Genomic DNA, 16,772 nt, shown 5'->3' on the forward strand with positions numbered 1-16,772 from the left:
TCTTTGGAATGATGTAAAAACGAGCGTTCTTGCTCATTTTGCTTCCGAGAAACATGCAAAACGGGACGGAAAACATGAAATTTTGCAATCATCTTACGCCACCCTTGCACAAAACGACGATAATTTTTCTAATTTCATAGACAACAGAAGTATTTTTTCTACACAACCCCCCCCTGAATTTAAAGCTGCATCGGCCCCTGTAGGAAATTGATTTGAAATTATGAATTTTGTGCTTACTAAAGCGCCCGATTTGAGCTAGTTTTTGAATGGTTAAAAAATACTCTGGACCATCAGTAGTTTGCGACTTAGAACTTAGAGCAGACATGCATCTAAATAAAAACCATGGTTTTGCGAAAAATCGTTACAATTAAGCGCACCTAGAATAGGAGACAGCTATTGGGTTATTAGCATACATCTATGGGTGGAACACCCATAGAAAGGGTAGGGAACGCATGGGGCAAATAATTACCCTAACAGTATCTGAGTGTTTTGAGCTTTGAGTTTCCGCATGTACTTTACACCCCTTTCTCCAGCAAGGATCCTAGAGACGTAGTGGGGGAATCGAGGCGAAGGTTTGCTTGGCGCACATATCGGACAGGCAAAATAAAACAAAATCGCTCGCTACTGCAGTGAACTGACTGACACCAGTAGAAAACTAACGTGCGTGAACTTTTTGTTTTTATTTAAAATTTTCAGATGATTATTTTCTTTATATAAGAAATGGATCAAACCCCAAATAACGTCCCGGCATCAAATTGTACGCAAACGTCCAATAGCAACTCCGCAGACGATGACCGGCATTCAAATGCTAGTGCAGAGACGGCAAATCCTCCTGTGTCCAGTTCAAATCTATCTCTAAACTACAGTGCTAGTGTTGCTAGTTCTAGTGCCAGGCAATCCCCTAAAGTGTTACCTTCGCAAATACTGTTGCCACTTAGAAACTCAATTTCACCCTCTGTCCCACGCAAAATTATGGGCAAAAACCACAATAATACCGGTAAGTTTAACGAGTTTTCCTTGAAACTCGCTGCCAACCCGCCAAACTACACCCTGTAGGAATGTCCAGGCATTTTGACTTCGCTCTAGCATTTCATTCAAATTTTCGTTATTGAGATTTCTGCGCACCATGTGACTGACTAATAGTATCCAGTTAGCTAATTAGCAAATTTAACGGACTTTCTTTCACATGCATGCACGGGATCTCAGTTTTGCTAATGAAGATTTAAGGGCAGAAGCAGCAGAACTTAATCAGTTTTGAGGCTGAACGCGTCTTCAGAAAAGGGCTCCCAATGGGACATTTTTTAAATGTCGAAACTTGTTTCACCTTTAACATTATATTTGGTGCTAGTTTAAACTTCAGTGTAGTTTTTTTACTATTTTCTGAAGCTATTGGACTCAATATGCATCCGATCCATCTATTTAACGTTTGCAAATGCGCAAAATTTTTGTTTCAGAGGGCACATTTAATTTTTCTGAAAAAACGTGCACGGTTTAAAACCTCAAATGCTAATGATGTGGTTTTTTCGGTTGCAAACAAGAGTTCTCAAAAAACAGGAATTTCGCGCTAGAGTAAAGTGGCCGTTTGTTTGACTGTATCGAATATTGTCAACAGAAAAAGTTGATCGGGATCGAAAAGTATATTCAAATATGCACTTTCACCGATCCACTGTGAAAATATTCGATGCTTATATCAACTTAAAATTGCCGCTATTTTACCAGTTAACTTTGTCATTCACGCAAACTATAAAGTATTATTGTAAATATCGAATTGGTAAGCAGTGATTGGAACGAGTTTAGCTTAAGCGGCCATTGGTTGAAATTGATTAGAATTTCGTCGAGTCGCGTTTGCTTGACTCAGCACGACTGAAGAAACAAGTCACTCGCGCCAGCGAAACGTCTAGAGAAAAACGTTTTCCACGACGGCCTAAAAGCACCGAAAAACTCACCAGTTTGAAGCAGTGGCTCAGAAAACATAGTTTCTAGTGGTGTTCTTCCGGATGTTTTGCAATCACGAGTCGCTTGCATTTTCATATGTACAGGGTTATCCATTTTATGCTTGGGAAATAAATTAAAAAAAAACACACAAAATATTCAGATGGAGACGCAAATTTTAATTCAATATAAAGATTAAACCTTGCCATATACGTGAAGAAAATATCATTTAAATGTCCTCCACTGTACCTCCTACAGGCCTCGATCCTTTTGAGGTAATTTTGAATTACTTTTCGGCACATTACTGGTAGTATATCGGCTTCCAGTTGCTCACGAGTTTGAGGATTGTTGGCGTAAACACGATCTTCACGTAACCACCGTGCGGAAAATGAGCCTTTTCGCTGAAGAAAATTCGGTTGGAAAAATCATCATCAACGGCTTGTTGTTCAATCACTTCAATTTGCGTATGTTCTGCGTTGCCCATAGTCTTGAGGCTTAAGTTCTTGAGTCAGTTGAGCTTTGTGCGGATGGAGCTTCAAATCAAATTGCAAAATTCTTTCAAATTCTCCTCAATGAGCCGTAAGACAATCCCAAATGTTGAGCACGTCGGGGAATCGCCGAATTTGCGTCTTCCTCTACATTTTGAGCAACAATGGCGATATTTTGAGCTGAACGAATGTTGCGATGTCTCTTCAACTTTTCCACTGTGTTCGAAATTGTTTGCTTTGTGGGTCGATTATGTCCGACCGTAATCTACCGTAAAGCCCTAAACGCTGATACAGCAGAATCATCATTTTTCTAGTAACATTTAATAATTTTTGCGCGTTCTTCGACAGTTAAACGATCCATATTCCAAAATGGCAAACCTTCAACTAAACCAAAAACGCTTCGGATGGCGTTTAGCTTTAACAGATATATCAAATAGCAAGGTTTTGCTTTCCCAACCTCGAATTGGATAACCCGTTAGTTTGCTCGAAGCAGCACCACTCTGAAGATGCCAGCCACTCCTGATTGCGAAACATCTGTAAGAAATTCTTCATCACGCGGCCTAAAACCCCCGGAAAACATGAAACTGAATCTTCAGACGTTTCGCAAACAGGAGTGGCTGGCATCTTCAGAGATGGTTGCTGCGCCAAGCACCTCTGAAGATGTCAGGAAGGAATTATTTTCCACGACGGCGTAAAAACGACGAAAAACTCATCATTTTCAACGCTTGGAAAGTTGCAAAATCACTAATAAGCTAGCTAAAAATAGCTTTAACAAATTGTTAGCCAGCAAACTGGGCTTTGTGATATCAATTAGTATTAATATACTTTAAGGGCTTTGTATTGAGGGTCAGGAATTATTTCTTGCTAAAAATACTATCGACCCATTCGGCCTTTATTTCTGTCCGGAACTTCTAATAATTGTGTGAGAGCGAAAGGATAAAAATGTCTGATGCCCAAGTGTCATAATTTGAATATAATAATCATTTGAATGGCTTCAATGCGTATCCTGTTCTTTAAATTCGTCCACTTTTAAATCGCCGATTCTTCATATACCGCGTGTTATTTTCAAATGGCGCCTTCGAAAGCTAATTGTGGAAAAGGCACATTTCTATGCTGAAGTTGTTATGAACATGTGGAAATGTGTGTCGATTTAAAACATGAATAATTAAACGAGTAAACAAAATTCACCTGATTATAACATGGTAGTTAGAAGTAGATCGCAGGTTTTGCGATCCCCCATAAGGAGAATTAGTGTTTTTCTGTTATCCTAATTACGGTTGTTTGTATTTTTTTGTGATATAATAAATTAAAGCACGTAAAAAACGGAATGACTATGAACACTTCAAGGGCGACAAAAAATGCGAAAAAGTAACAAAAACTTGTAATTTATTAGTTACGCAACAGAGGCGAATATTTAATTTTAATAAAACAAAAAATGTGCACGCAATAAATAATTTTTCGATAAAAAGCTTAGTTATTCGTATTCTGTTTTTAAATGCGAGAATATTATTCACGGTTCCTTTTTGTCCGAGTACCTAAGGCAGGAAAGCATAGTAAAGAATTACAGAAAAATTAATTGCCTGACAATAACAGGACCGAGAATCAAAATGTGTTTTTTATCAAAACAATTATTATAATGCCTTTTGAAATATCAAACCCACGCGGTAGCATCCAAGCACGACCAATAATTTTTTTCGTTTACTTACATTGTATAAGGCGAGCAAAAACCAAATAATGAGTATACTCTGGTTAGCAGAGTTTTATAGGCGCTTTCGTAGAAGGAATGTTTCCAAGCACAATTTACACAATTAGGTACTTTAATCACAGTCTGCTTTTAACGGCTTATATTGTTTTATTAGGAGAGAGAATTATTTTTTAACATACCGGCGGTTAAGCACGGATTTTCAATCAAGGCTTCACTAAGGTTTTTAAGTCAAAGATATGCAAGTGTGATTTCTGCTGTGGATACCGGAAAATTATTTAGTTTTTTTTCGTACATTTGAATGGCAATTTTCAGAAAAATTACTGAAGTAACGACTCTGCAATGCTTAGCTCAGCGTTGATGACATAAATGAAAACGTCCTTCTGTTCGAAGAGAACTCATTATTTTAGTATACTGTATATATAGACCCTGTATAGATCGATTGTGGACAACTTTTTGTAGCGAGTAGTTTTTTTTTCTCTAAAGAATGCCGAGCTCAATTTCGGTAGCGCAGCACAGCAGCGGTAAAATCGATAATTTGGTTTTTTCTTCAGTCGGGTCTGCTCGAAAAATTTTTGGGATAAAAACTAGTCCGCGGCGAGTTCGTCGGGGATCAGCAAAAAACGTCCGGTAAAAAGTTTCCAGACAGTTTTTCATATAGCGCCAGGTTCAGTCGATTTCATAGCGAGGCGTTCTCGGTGTACACTCAGACGAACAAGTAATTGTTATTTCTTGCTGTAGTCCGGTAGAATAAGATTCCTCAATTCTCTGTAAAAGACCCAATTTTCGCATAGTAAAATGTCTTGCCTATTCCCCAACAAGATTCTTCGGTAGTGTGTAAGAAACGTTTAGAATAGATGATTAGAATACTTAGGAGCTCATTTTGAATATAACTTTTTGGAAACTGCTCAGTTTTTTTCCCAACGTTTTGCAAGCACGCGTGACTTACATCTTCAGAGTGTTCGCAAACACCAGTTACAAGCAATCAATGTCAAAACCGGCGAATTTTCCGGTCCTTTAGGTCGCCGCAGCAGGCGTTCAGAAGTGGTTGCTGTTACGAGCAAACCACCTTTGAAGATGCAAGTCACTCGTGCCTGCAAAACGTCAGCAAAAAATTGTTCGTCGACGGGCTTAAACGACCGAAAAACTTACCAGTTTCATCTTCAGTAGGTATATTTTTCGGTGTTTTTCGAGGTTGCACTAAAGGCCCGAAAAATTCCGTCTAAAGACACTTTATTATTTTCGTATACCCAACAGTAGGCAACATTTGTAGCTGAATCAGCTGCAGCTTAAACTGTTCCTGCATATGCATCACAGAATCTCCTTAAGCAATGCCCAAAACAGCCTATTAGTGTTAAACCCCCCAATATCGTGCTAGCTGTTATTTTTAGCCCCTGACCTTTATGTATTTTACTGGACTAACAAGGCTTGTCATGTTTTTACAAATAAAAGCCAGACGGTTGAGTATATTGATTAGATGGATATTAAATTGAAAAAAATTCTGTCTTTATATTCTATTTTAATTTTTTATCAAAAGCCATGTCTGGAAGTTTACTACTGGAAATTTTCGGATAAATCCTTTTGCGGTAAACGGAATATTTGTCGGCTCGGTTGGGGAAAGCATGGAAAATTATTCTAAATAGAACGTGCACAGGGTGTCCCATAAATGAAGGCGATAATGTTAACAGCGAAATTCTGTCAAAGTGATACGATTTAGCACAACTTTCCTTAAAAGAAAGTCAACTAAAACTGAACATTTTTTTGAATAATTTTGTTCAATTAACTCACGAACAACTGGGAATTTTTACTAAAATTAGGTATCCGGGGGTTTTCCAGGGTGACAAATTTGATTCTCAACTCAGTTTTAGGCCTGCTCGTAGCTCGTTTTCGAGATATTTGCAATTAAAGCATTCGGTGCGATGCATTTCTGGAAAAAATGCCTACTTACAAATGGAATAATAGAGAATTTTATGAACACAACACAACGATAAATAAACTTAGCAAAGGATTTTGTTCAGTTTATTCTTATTTTAAATTTCGATCTTATAATTTTAAATGTTTATTTCGAAAAGGCCCTACAGCGATTTAAATATTATTAATAATTCGGCCCCGCCTGCATAATATTCGGTCATTCATACACTAAGACTTCAGGTATCCCCATAAGCAAAAATCTAGAGGATTAAAATCCGGACTTCGTGCTGGCCATGGTGTTTGACTTCCCCCATCAATTTAGCGATTAAGAAATTTTGCATTTAAGTAATTTATTCCCCACTTGCAGTGAAAAATGAGCTGGGGGGCTCCATCCTGCATAAATATCAGATCATGCCTCATGTTTACCATTATACATTTATTGTACATATTGTATCTACAAGATTAAATATATCGCACCGACTACTTTAAATGCAAATATCTCGAAAACTGTTTTGTATTCGGGTGTCACTCGGCAGTATCAGAAAAAGTATTTCTTCAGTGCGATTTTAAAGCGAATTATTAGAATTAATAGATAATCAAATTTGCCACCCTTGACGCCACCCGGATTCCTAATTGCAAAGAAAAACTCCAAGTTGTTCGCGAGTTATTTGGAAAAAACTGTTTAAAAGCCAGATCGCATTATTTTAACCACAGGTATTACGTGTTTAAGTTCATTCTGTCATTTGCGCAGGTTACTGGCTGGTTTGGTGCCCCGTACGCGATTTTGCGCGCTGCTATTTATCACTTATCAAGCTTCTTAAACTGACTGCCTTTGAGTTAGAATCAGTTATTCATTGGTGCCATATTTAGAGCAAAATTCATCACATCAAGCCTCCTAAATTCTTCCATCAATAACACTGACACTGTCCGGAATATAGAGCACGTTTTATATCCGTCGGAAATTTTCTTTCTACCGCAACATCGAGCGTTTTATTTTTCGTTGACTGACCGTCCTATTTCAAGAGAAAATTTCAAACCCAAGTGCACTACATGCTTTTATCGATTGGAACGTAACAAAATGAAAAATTGAAAATGTTATTCCGTGGGTGTAGTTTTATGAAAAAGAACGGGTGGGGCGCAGTCTGGAAGAAGAATTATAGATGAGCGTGTATAAGGAAGTTTGTCTTTCTCCTAATAAAGCTGCTGTTTCTTATGTGATGTTTTTTTTATAATTTTATTGCTTGTTCGCATTGCTAAATCTGAGTTAATTGACATTATATGATATCAAAACCTAGAAGAATTGAGAAAGGTTGATTTCTGCAAAGCGTTTGCCCAAAAAACCAACAAGCATTGGCATTAATTATTGTGATAATTTTTCACTGGCTAGAAATTCTTTCGACTTGTGCCTTTCTAGTGCCCAATTTTCCATATAAGTGATAAAGTAGAAGTTTCGTTGCTGAAATCAATACTTGAAAACTTCCAGCTGAAATGCTACTTCGACAGCAAAGCATGAAATCTAAATGACGGCGCATTTGTTTGAAACATTGTAGTCATCTCATTCGAACAAATCCGTATTTTTTAACTAGTTTTTATAGTTTATATCTCGATTATTTCTGGTTTCACCGTTTTTTCGTCCTAGGTAGATTTCCGATGATATTATTTTTAATAATTTAGGTGCAATAGCTTTTATAATATCATTTCATGGTACAAAGAAGAATAATGTGATTATTGTCTAAAGTAGTACCGAGGGATCAGGTAAAAACACAGCCAAGATCAGGTTAATAGTATCAAAAAAACTGTCTTGCCATCGCGGCTGCTGTACTAAGTACAGTCGAGGAAAAAGCTAATTTGATGGACTAATACGCATTTTTGTTGGTGAAAGTCAGCTGCGATGATTATTTCCTTTTATTTTCCTTAATGCTGACTGTTTAAAATTTTACATCCGTATGTATGTATGAATAAGGATGGCCAACCAATTTAATGCATGGCAAACCCGATTTGGCATCAGACTCATGAAAGTATTTTTAATTGATCCGCAAAATTGCACAGCAATTTTTTCATTCTTGTGAATACAGTGAGAAAGTAACAAACGTTCTAGCAACAACAACAAAAATATTTTGTTCTGCCCCATTTTTTTAACCATGCAAAAATGCCAATTAGCACCAGTAAATACTGAAATATCATAGTTTTATGTTTGAAAACTGATCGCTTTTCACCGGTATTTCCCTAGGCGAAAAAGCACCCTTCTACCGAACAAAGCTGTTTCCATTTAAAAAAAATAGTGCAAGCAAAAATGGTCGCCCTTAACCCCTAGAGCTTCCAATAGTTCGAATTCATGTGGGTACCCTTTAAGGCGGGTTTTGGCATTGTGTTATTTTAGCGAAGCCCTAGAAATCCAAAATGCTAGTATTGGATTGGGTGTAAAAGCCTAGGGGAGGGTTTTACTACCCCACGGGTGGTATTCTCGGCACCCTAAAACAGTTCATTGTGCAAACGACCCCTGGCTTCAGGTAGACGATCGAGTGAAGACTTTTTGCACCCATAGAAAAAATCAACCCTTTCAACCAGCGCTCGGGTCACTTTGAATAATAACTATATGTAAATGTTTAATATGGGAATTTTGTTTTTTTCGAGCTGAACTTGAGGAAGTATGTTTTTTTGGATGTTTAAGATACCTATACTGTGAGAAAAGTTTTTCGACTCGTTTTTTAATTGTTAGAGTTACTTCCTTGTTTTTTGCTGCTTCATTTAAATCGTCCCTTTGCACTGCCGATGTCAGAAGGTCATTGTATGTTTAGTGTGCTTGATTTCCTGGTTGGCTTAATTTTTATTTAGGTTTATCATGGGAAACCGGCTTTTTTTCTCTGATTTTATAAACGGGTTTATAATTTATTACTCGAGCGATTTTTTTAATGCAAATCTTTTCGCATTTTTACGAAACTACATATGTTTCGGATTTTTTCGGAAAAAACTCTACACTTAAAATGCTTTATTATATTTGATCGATTTGATCTAAATTGTCTTATCCAAAGAACCCTCCCAATAGAGACAGCAAATTCTAGAGATAATTTTATGTCGATTTGACTTCGATGTTGTCAAACATCGATGTTTGACAACATCGATGTTCTGATAGTTTGCCGTTGCATACAAATTTCAAATTGATTAACTTAAACTTCAATAATTTTATTTTACTACTACCATGACATAAATAATCGACTAAATTTATTCAACTCATAGTTGCCACATTTTTCGGTGAACTGACTGCAAAAATAGGCTTTTTTAGGGTTTCTATCTTATATCAACATCAAATGTCCGATGTTTTCATTTCGGAATCTAACATCGATGTTTTATCGATGTCCCAAATTTCCAACATCGATGGTGAAAATATCGAACATCGAACGAGTTACATCGATGTTTGCGAAACATCGATGTTTTTCTTCCATCCCTAAATCGTCTTAATTCTTCCTAAATTTTGGCCCATTTTCAGCGCTCTCAATTTTTAACTGACGATATCTTCCGTACCACAATCGATTTGACCTAAATCGTCTTAGCCAAAAAACTTTCTAAGTTTGGTCTAATTTTTCTGAATCACCTTGTATACAGGGTGTCCGGACACTAGACCAGCAAATTCCATATATGTCGATTTGGCCTAAACCGTTCGTTTTTCGGCATAAAATCATTTTTTGCGCTCACGAAACGACGAAACACAGACGCAAAACTTTGAATTTTGACCGGAAAAATTCAACTCGCTCAAAATGCCTCACATTCCAGCTTGTTTCCTTAATTCCCGGAACAGTGGCGGCGCTAGGGGTGGGCGAGGTTGGGTGAGCGACCAATCAGTTTAAATAGCGATAAGCGATTTTATAAATAATTTCTAATTAAAAAAATCAGATCAAATTCAACCAGCATACATAATATTTATAGGTAAAATAATGGGATCATTTTTGGACGAGACGCAGATGAGTTTAGTGCTTTGATATAATTGTGTCTTTTCATCGGGTATCGAGGCGCGTCGGCAAACTCCATCGACCATTAGACTATTTTTGTTTGTTGCATATCCATTAGACAAAAATAATAAGCAGTTCCGTTAAGTGCAGAGGCATGTTTTGATATTTTGGTGTTTATAATTATGCAAAATGAATTCGTGGAATTAGCTCGTCATAAATCGGTACCAAACGTACGATAAATTACCTTTTTAAAACAAAACCAAAATGTAGCCAAAAAAACTTTCCAAGTTTGGTCTCATTTTTCTGAATCACCTTGTATACAGGGTGTCTGAAAACTAGACGAACAAACAGCAAAATCTCTCACTTTCCAGCTTGGTTCCTTATATTCCCGGAATCCTAAGAATCATTCAATAACTCACTGGTTCACCCTGATTTTGGGTCATTTTGAGTTTTTCCGGTCTTCCGCCAGCTGGTCTCAAATGTTAAAGTTAGACAACAGAAATAGGGATTTATACAACAGCAACAGAACAATTTACATATTTTTCAATCAGCTGCTAAGGAAAAGTGTACGCTGTACAGCATCAGATTTTTTTCGACTTTCGGTCGCTTCAAGAGTTACGGAACTAATTCGAGAACTTTATGCTGTGATAAATCCGAAAGTCATTATCTCCAATCAAAAAAACGACGTTTTGAATGTCCCGGCCCGTAGCGTAGGGCTGGAAAAAGTAAAAAAATCAAAACCAACCTCAACAATGAGGAGATTGTAAATTCGCGTGTGAACTTAATAAAAAATCACGCATACCAGGCTGCTTAATATGCAAGAACACGAAATGTCAACAGACCATTTGAATATCTTGTAGGTACAAAAGCGCCCACGAAAAAACACCAGGTACATCTTTGAAGCTCCATTGTTTTTTTCTTTACAGGTTTCTGACCCCTTTCTCACGAACTAACGAGATATTCTAAGCGCTTTTTTTGACGGCAGCGGGAAAAAACTTAACACACAATTTTAATTATGCAAGAACGGCACCTCACATAAAAACTGCACAGGTAGAAATCTGGACTTTAGATGGGGCCAAGCGAATCGAGTAACCGGCCCTATGTTGGGTTCGTCGCATTATATTATATTGTAGGGTGCGGTGTCTTTTATCTTCCAGCCATCCCTTTTGCTTCACTAATTACTTTTATTTATTTTATTTGCTTCAATGCCTTGTTCACTCTCTACCGACCAATTTAAACAATCTCAACTATTTAAAACTATAATCAGCCAATCAAAACCTGTTTTTTAGTGTTTCACCCAATTTTGAATTATCCCGAACTTTCCAATTTCATTACATTCATGTATGGTTTTTCCAGTGTTTCCCACTTCATTTCCCAATAATCTGGCTGAACTACAGCTGTACAGAGTGATGCAAAACGCTTCTCTGCTACTGTATTACGACACATTATTGGAGATGGGAGGTGATGATGTGCAGCAGCTTTGTGACGCTGGTGAAGATGAATTTTTGGAAATTATGTCCTTAGTGGGTATGCAACGTAGGAACTAATTGAAAGCCTTGGATTGCAGGCGGAATGTTTCATTGTTTCAGGCATGGCTTCCAAACCACTGCATGTGCGGCGATTGCAAAAATCGTTGCAGGAATGGGTTACCACTCCGATCAAGTTCAAGATTCCGCTGGTTCCAGGCGAGGACTTTGAGCTGGAACTGTCTAGTCCCAGAGTAACTAGTAATCATGTTTTTTATACGGCAGACAGTGCAGAGAACAGCAGAACAATGTACTCACCATCGCCAGCTGAAACTTGTGCCTTACCTCCAGTAGTTAGTCCGGGATTAAACATAAATAATAAAAGGTGGTTAGTTGATTAAATTGCTGGGACATCATTTAACCCGAATCGGCGTATTTCAGGCCTTATTCTCCTCTTGATCCTGCGTGTCCTCCATCGAGTAGTTCCAGTCCTGGCGGGAGTTCTTCAGTTGGTTCGCCCAACTTGATGGACAGCCAGATTGCGAAACTGGCAGCTGCAGCTGAAAGATTGAGTAAACAGTTACCAAACTTGGAACCAAAGCCCCAAAATGCCAAGAAAAAAGTTTGCAAAGAGCTGGAACTTGTGATGTCAATGCCTGAAAATGATCCCAGAAGAATGGACGAGATTCGACGGTACGCTGCAATCTACGGCAGGTAAACAGGCAGCTCTTACTAGTAAGTCTAGATTAAAGCATCAAGTGTTCCCTTTCAGATTTGATTGTAAGCGAAAACCTGAAAAACCTCTCACATTACATGAGGTATCAGTTAATGAGGCGGCAGCACAAATTTGTCGGTTTGTTCCAGCTTTGCTCACAAGAAGAGACGAGTTGTTTCCCTTAGCTCGACAAGTGGTTAAAGACTCTGGATGCTATTACTCAAAAACGCAGTAATACAGGTTTTTGAGCTTCATGTTCAAATTTGAAGATGTATTTTTCAGGCTTTCAGCAGTATATCTTAATAAGCAGACATGCAATATGAGCATGGGGCACGAGAGGGATCAATTGGATAATAATTTGTCTAGTCGAATACAGGGTAGATTCCAAATAGATGCAGACAGTCAGCAACATAAACGAATTAAAATTGAACCAACTTCCGACAACGATGAACAACGTCAGGTCAGCCAGCTTTCAAGGCACAGTAAACACTATTTGCAGCACACACAGCTTCATGCCTATATTGATTTAGACGATTAATTTTCACTCTTAGATTTTAGCACTGCTTAATAGCGCTTTTGCAAACTAATTCTCCATAAGCTTGGCATGAGCCTTTCTCCTTATTTACAACGGGTGTTTGGTTACTCGATGCATTCCCCAGCCTCCCTGGAGGTTGTAATTTTATACGTTTTTTTACCGAAAAAACATCTTGAAATATGAAAATACGGAATTTCGAATCGCAAGGACTTACCAAACACCCTGTATATCTGAAGAACTACGGGTCTATAAATAAGCAGCTTCTTCATAAGTAATATTTTCCGGTATTTCGCTTCCTGAGCCGATTGTTGCTTAAAATTATTTATACCAAAAGCACTCATAGTGATTTACGTGCTGCTTTTGCTAGTCGCTTGAAGAATATTTAGAAGGAACTTACGGATGGTAAGTATTGAAACGCTGCGATCTAAGGTAGGACGATTAGTAGTTTTGTGATTTTTTTGTTTGTGCAATTTTTCAATTTTTATCAAAAGTTCATGCTTGGAACTATTGACTTTTTCAGGCTTTTAAGCCTTTCTTCCTCACACCTTCAGAAGTGCTTGCTGGGCCCAGCAATCCACCTCTGGAAAAAATTCTTTTCCACGGCTTTTCGGTCTAAAAGCTCGAAAAACTCAACAATTTTTCAATTTTTATCAGAAGAGTTCATGCTTGAAACTATTGACTTTTTCAAGCTTTTCAGCCTTTCTTCCTTACACCTTCAGAGGTGCTTGCTGAGCCCAGCAATCCACCTCTGGAAAAAATTCTTTTCCACGACTTTTCGGTCTAAAAGCTCGAAAAACTCAACAATTTTTCAATTTTTATCAGAAAAGTTCATGCTTGAAACTATTGACTTTTTCAGGCTTTTAAGCCTTTCTTCCTTACACCTTCAGAGGTGCTTGCTGAGCCGAGCAATTCACCTCTGGGATAAATTCTTTCCACGACTTTACGGTCTAAAACCCCGAAAAACTCAGCAGTTTTCTTTATTGATTTTAGCATTTTATGGAGTGTGATATTTAGCCTTTATTATCTTCATTAAATTGTTCTGTGCCAGACTTTGTGATAATAATAATTTAAGTTTATGAAATCAAATCGTATTTGTAGGATTTTTAGGGAACGCTGCTTTAGACAGATTTTGTACCTAATACAAACTGAAACTCGATTTTTATATAGATGAAATCTAGTCAATTTTTCATGTTTTGTGTTAAAAAAATGATGTAATAAAAAAGTAGAGTAAGATAATCAATTTCTATACGAATGAAAGTGTGATAATATTTAAACAAAACGGAGTACTAATATAAACTTCGCATCAATTTTCCATGGTTATCGAGTTGCGACGGTTCGAAAAGTTCAAAGCCGTAGGTACTTCTGAATCTAAAATATTCCATTTTCCCATATTCAAAACGCTTATGTAAATTCCTAACTCGATAACTATGACGAATTAACCATTTGTCGCGCGACACCCTGTATATGTATATCGAAAAAAATTATTAGCGATAAATTATTTAAGTGAAAACTAATCCTTTTAAATTTTCATCACCAATCGCTACACTGATTTGCAGCAGGATAAAAAAATATTTATGAGCCACAGGTATGTTGTTTAAATTCCGCTTTGCTTTGCATGTAATGTAGTATCAATCGTGGGAAATAATGTTCTTCAATAACATTCAAGATTTTAGTTTAGTAGGAAGTTCTTTTATTTTAATGAAGGAACTAAACTTTTTTAGGACTATGATGAGACTCTAGCTGTTCGACACTCGCTGCATTCTCTATTTCAAAAAAATCACCATCACGCTCTAAGGTAGTATTAAGAAAAAAACTAAGATTGTTTTTTTTGAGCTTTTTTGTACTTCCAGAGAAGGCCAGCGGACATCGTTAGGAATCGAGTTAGAAGAATCAGATTCTCAATTTACCTACAGTAATTCAAGTTCACCCCAGGTAAACAATAATTCTAATTCGCCGTATGTATTAAATTCTATAAAAGAGTGTTGATTTTTTGTGTAAGTTTCAGGGGCAAGATCAAGAATCGAGTTCAACCGGTAGCGTAAGTACTAATCATTTATTTGAATACTTACATGCAATGTCCATGTTTTATTCTTCTGAATAAAGGCAGTAGTTCAACCGCAATAAATCAAGTTATATTGGTTAAAAATGGTGTTTATTTTATTAATAATGACAACATATCGAACCCAACAATAAAGTGGTTCAGAGTTAAGTATAGAATTTGCGAAGGATTTCCCGAGTTTTATCTGTGGAGAACATGAGGAAGGTTTTGTATTTTCTGTTTGTATATCAATACGTAACTTTATAAAGATTTTTTTTTTTTGGAGTAAGACGACAAATAAGAACCTTTGCTATCCACAACGTAATGCTTATAATCTGAGAGTTATGATCTCATTTTCCATAGAAAAAAATTGACGATTCTACGGAAAATGATGATGATTCGAGCAAGTTTTCGCCCACGGTTCAAGTTATAGCTGCAAGTGGAGACAACATCATTGCTGTCGCTAACCCAGCCTTGGCAATGTCCTCCGCCATACTTCCCCATTCTTTGCGAGAATCAAGAGAAGAAGACAAAGAATGATAACACTGATCTCAAAAACCGATTATCCCAAAAACCCTGCTTTTTGGAAAATTACATAGTGTGTTTCACATAAATAGACCAACTTTGTGTTATTTTAGAATCCTTTTCATACGTCCAGTTTATGGGGCAACACACTGTGTATATTGGTTTATTTCAATTATTTAGCCCAGTGTCATTAGACGCAAATGTAAAAGTGCAGATTCTTTATTTGAACTTAACCGAATCAGTTCAAAGCTAAAGGACCACTGCTGATGTAGTTTTAGTTAATTTGCCATATTTAAATTTAGCTAGTTTTTTATGTTTTCCATTGTTTTCCTTTGTTAGCGTCCTACAATCTTTAAAGCGGGTATTATGAAATATTTCCTCTCTTCGCAGAATTCGTTATGAAACTGCTCACTGTAATTAAGGTTTGGATAACTGCAATTAAGGCAACTGAAACACCAAACTAATTAAAGTCATGGTAGGATTGGCTATTTCAAGTAATTATGTATATGTAAGGGACACATTAAAGCCGACTTACTTCAACGATTAGCTGTAACAGTTGTGTCGAATACCATATGTGTAAATATAGGAATTATTTTTTCAGTTTTCAATTTTATTTCATTTTTAATATGCAAATATAATTTTCCTACAATTTCGCCTTCATTATTAGCAGTGCTTCTTTTGTTGCGCACGCCAATTTACAACCGTTTCATCAGTTTTTATAGGGAAATTAAATGAAATTCGCAAATTAAGCCACATAAATATATTCCAACTTCCGCATGCTGAGGAATCCTTGGCACAACCACGACCTAAACATTCCAGCATGAAGATGGTTAGTTTAGATTGTTGCCGATCCAGTTCAGAAAATATGTTACTCTGGTATATACTCCAGGATAACCCGCTACAGCACACTGGAAACCATACGAAACCACTCCAATTTGAAAGAATCGAATTCCTTTAGTATCTCGCTGAACCGTTCCATACATAAGGGGTCCTATAAAAAAGTGGATGAGCTAGTAAATTAATAATAGCGCAAAAAAACAGTAATTTCTGCCACAGAATTAATCGTTTGAGCTCAAACTGAGCGCCAATTAGATTAGAAACTAGACGAACCTCCGGAGTCTCCTTTGCAAGCATCTTTATTCCCATTATCCCATCCTGCACAAAGAATGCTTTCATCTATTATTGCTGCTGACTCATAAGCCTTTTTACACTTGCTGTTTTCCACGACAGGAATGGTAGCAAGCTGTAAGTTCGTGCTTGAAGGACCGTCTGTGAGTTGATGGGGTGATTATTAGCTGGTGATTATTAAAAGTTCAGTCAAGCTCCACTTACTGAATTGCAAATTTCCCCAACCGGCCACAAAAGGTTGGTTACCCAAGAACGATCGATTCTTTTTATCAGCTTCCCATGGAAGGCAAATCGGCCAAACTCCCACTAAAATTAATTAGGTATGTTGCGAATTGTGCAAAGCAACTTTTGCATTATGGTATGAGCAAGGGCGGATCCAGGGGTA

At 37.2% G+C, this 16,772-nt stretch overlaps 2 protein-coding genes across 3 annotated transcripts in view; one reads left to right on the forward strand and one right to left on the reverse strand.

The window, feature by feature from the left end:
• Window positions 1-579: 579 nt before the first annotated feature.
• Window positions 580-15,859, forward strand: LOC109540871 (NGFI-A-binding protein homolog). 2 transcript variants are annotated; one of them, XM_019909370.2, is made up of 10 exons: window positions 580-997; window positions 11,337-11,507; window positions 11,570-11,831; window positions 11,888-12,160; window positions 12,219-12,392; window positions 12,444-12,621; window positions 14,418-14,491; window positions 14,547-14,628; window positions 14,696-14,734; window positions 15,098-15,859. In XM_019909370.2, exons 1-10 carry the CDS (start codon window positions 721-723, stop codon window positions 15,272-15,274), a joined length of 1,707 nt encoding a protein of 568 aa, XP_019764929.2. In that variant the 5' UTR covers window positions 580-720; the 3' UTR covers window positions 15,275-15,859. The 2 variants fall into 2 exon arrangements, with proteins under 2 accessions (XP_019764929.2, XP_019764931.2); XM_019909372.2 differs by having other exon boundaries at window positions 14,702-14,734.
• A 145-nt stretch (window positions 15,860-16,004) lies between these two features.
• Window positions 16,005-16,772, reverse strand: part of LOC109540884 (venom protease) — a 5,817-nt gene continuing 5,049 nt past the window's right edge. Inside the window, exons 6-8 of the mRNA XM_019909399.2 lie at window positions 16,592-16,693; window positions 16,370-16,528; window positions 16,005-16,250 (exon numbers count right to left, since the gene is read on the reverse strand). Coding sequence (XP_019764958.1) covers window positions 16,090-16,250; window positions 16,370-16,528; window positions 16,592-16,693 — 422 coding nt within the window. The 3' untranslated portion in view covers window positions 16,005-16,089. The remainder of the gene's footprint in view (window positions 16,251-16,369; window positions 16,529-16,591; window positions 16,694-16,772) is intronic.

This window comes from Dendroctonus ponderosae, unplaced genomic scaffold, assembly GCF_020466585.1.
Source record: "Dendroctonus ponderosae isolate FM_Combo_2020 unplaced genomic scaffold, Dpon_F_20191213v2 Dpon_F_20191213_1, whole genome shotgun sequence".
In the NCBI taxonomy this organism is placed as follows: domain Eukaryota; kingdom Metazoa; phylum Arthropoda; class Insecta; order Coleoptera; family Curculionidae; genus Dendroctonus; species Dendroctonus ponderosae.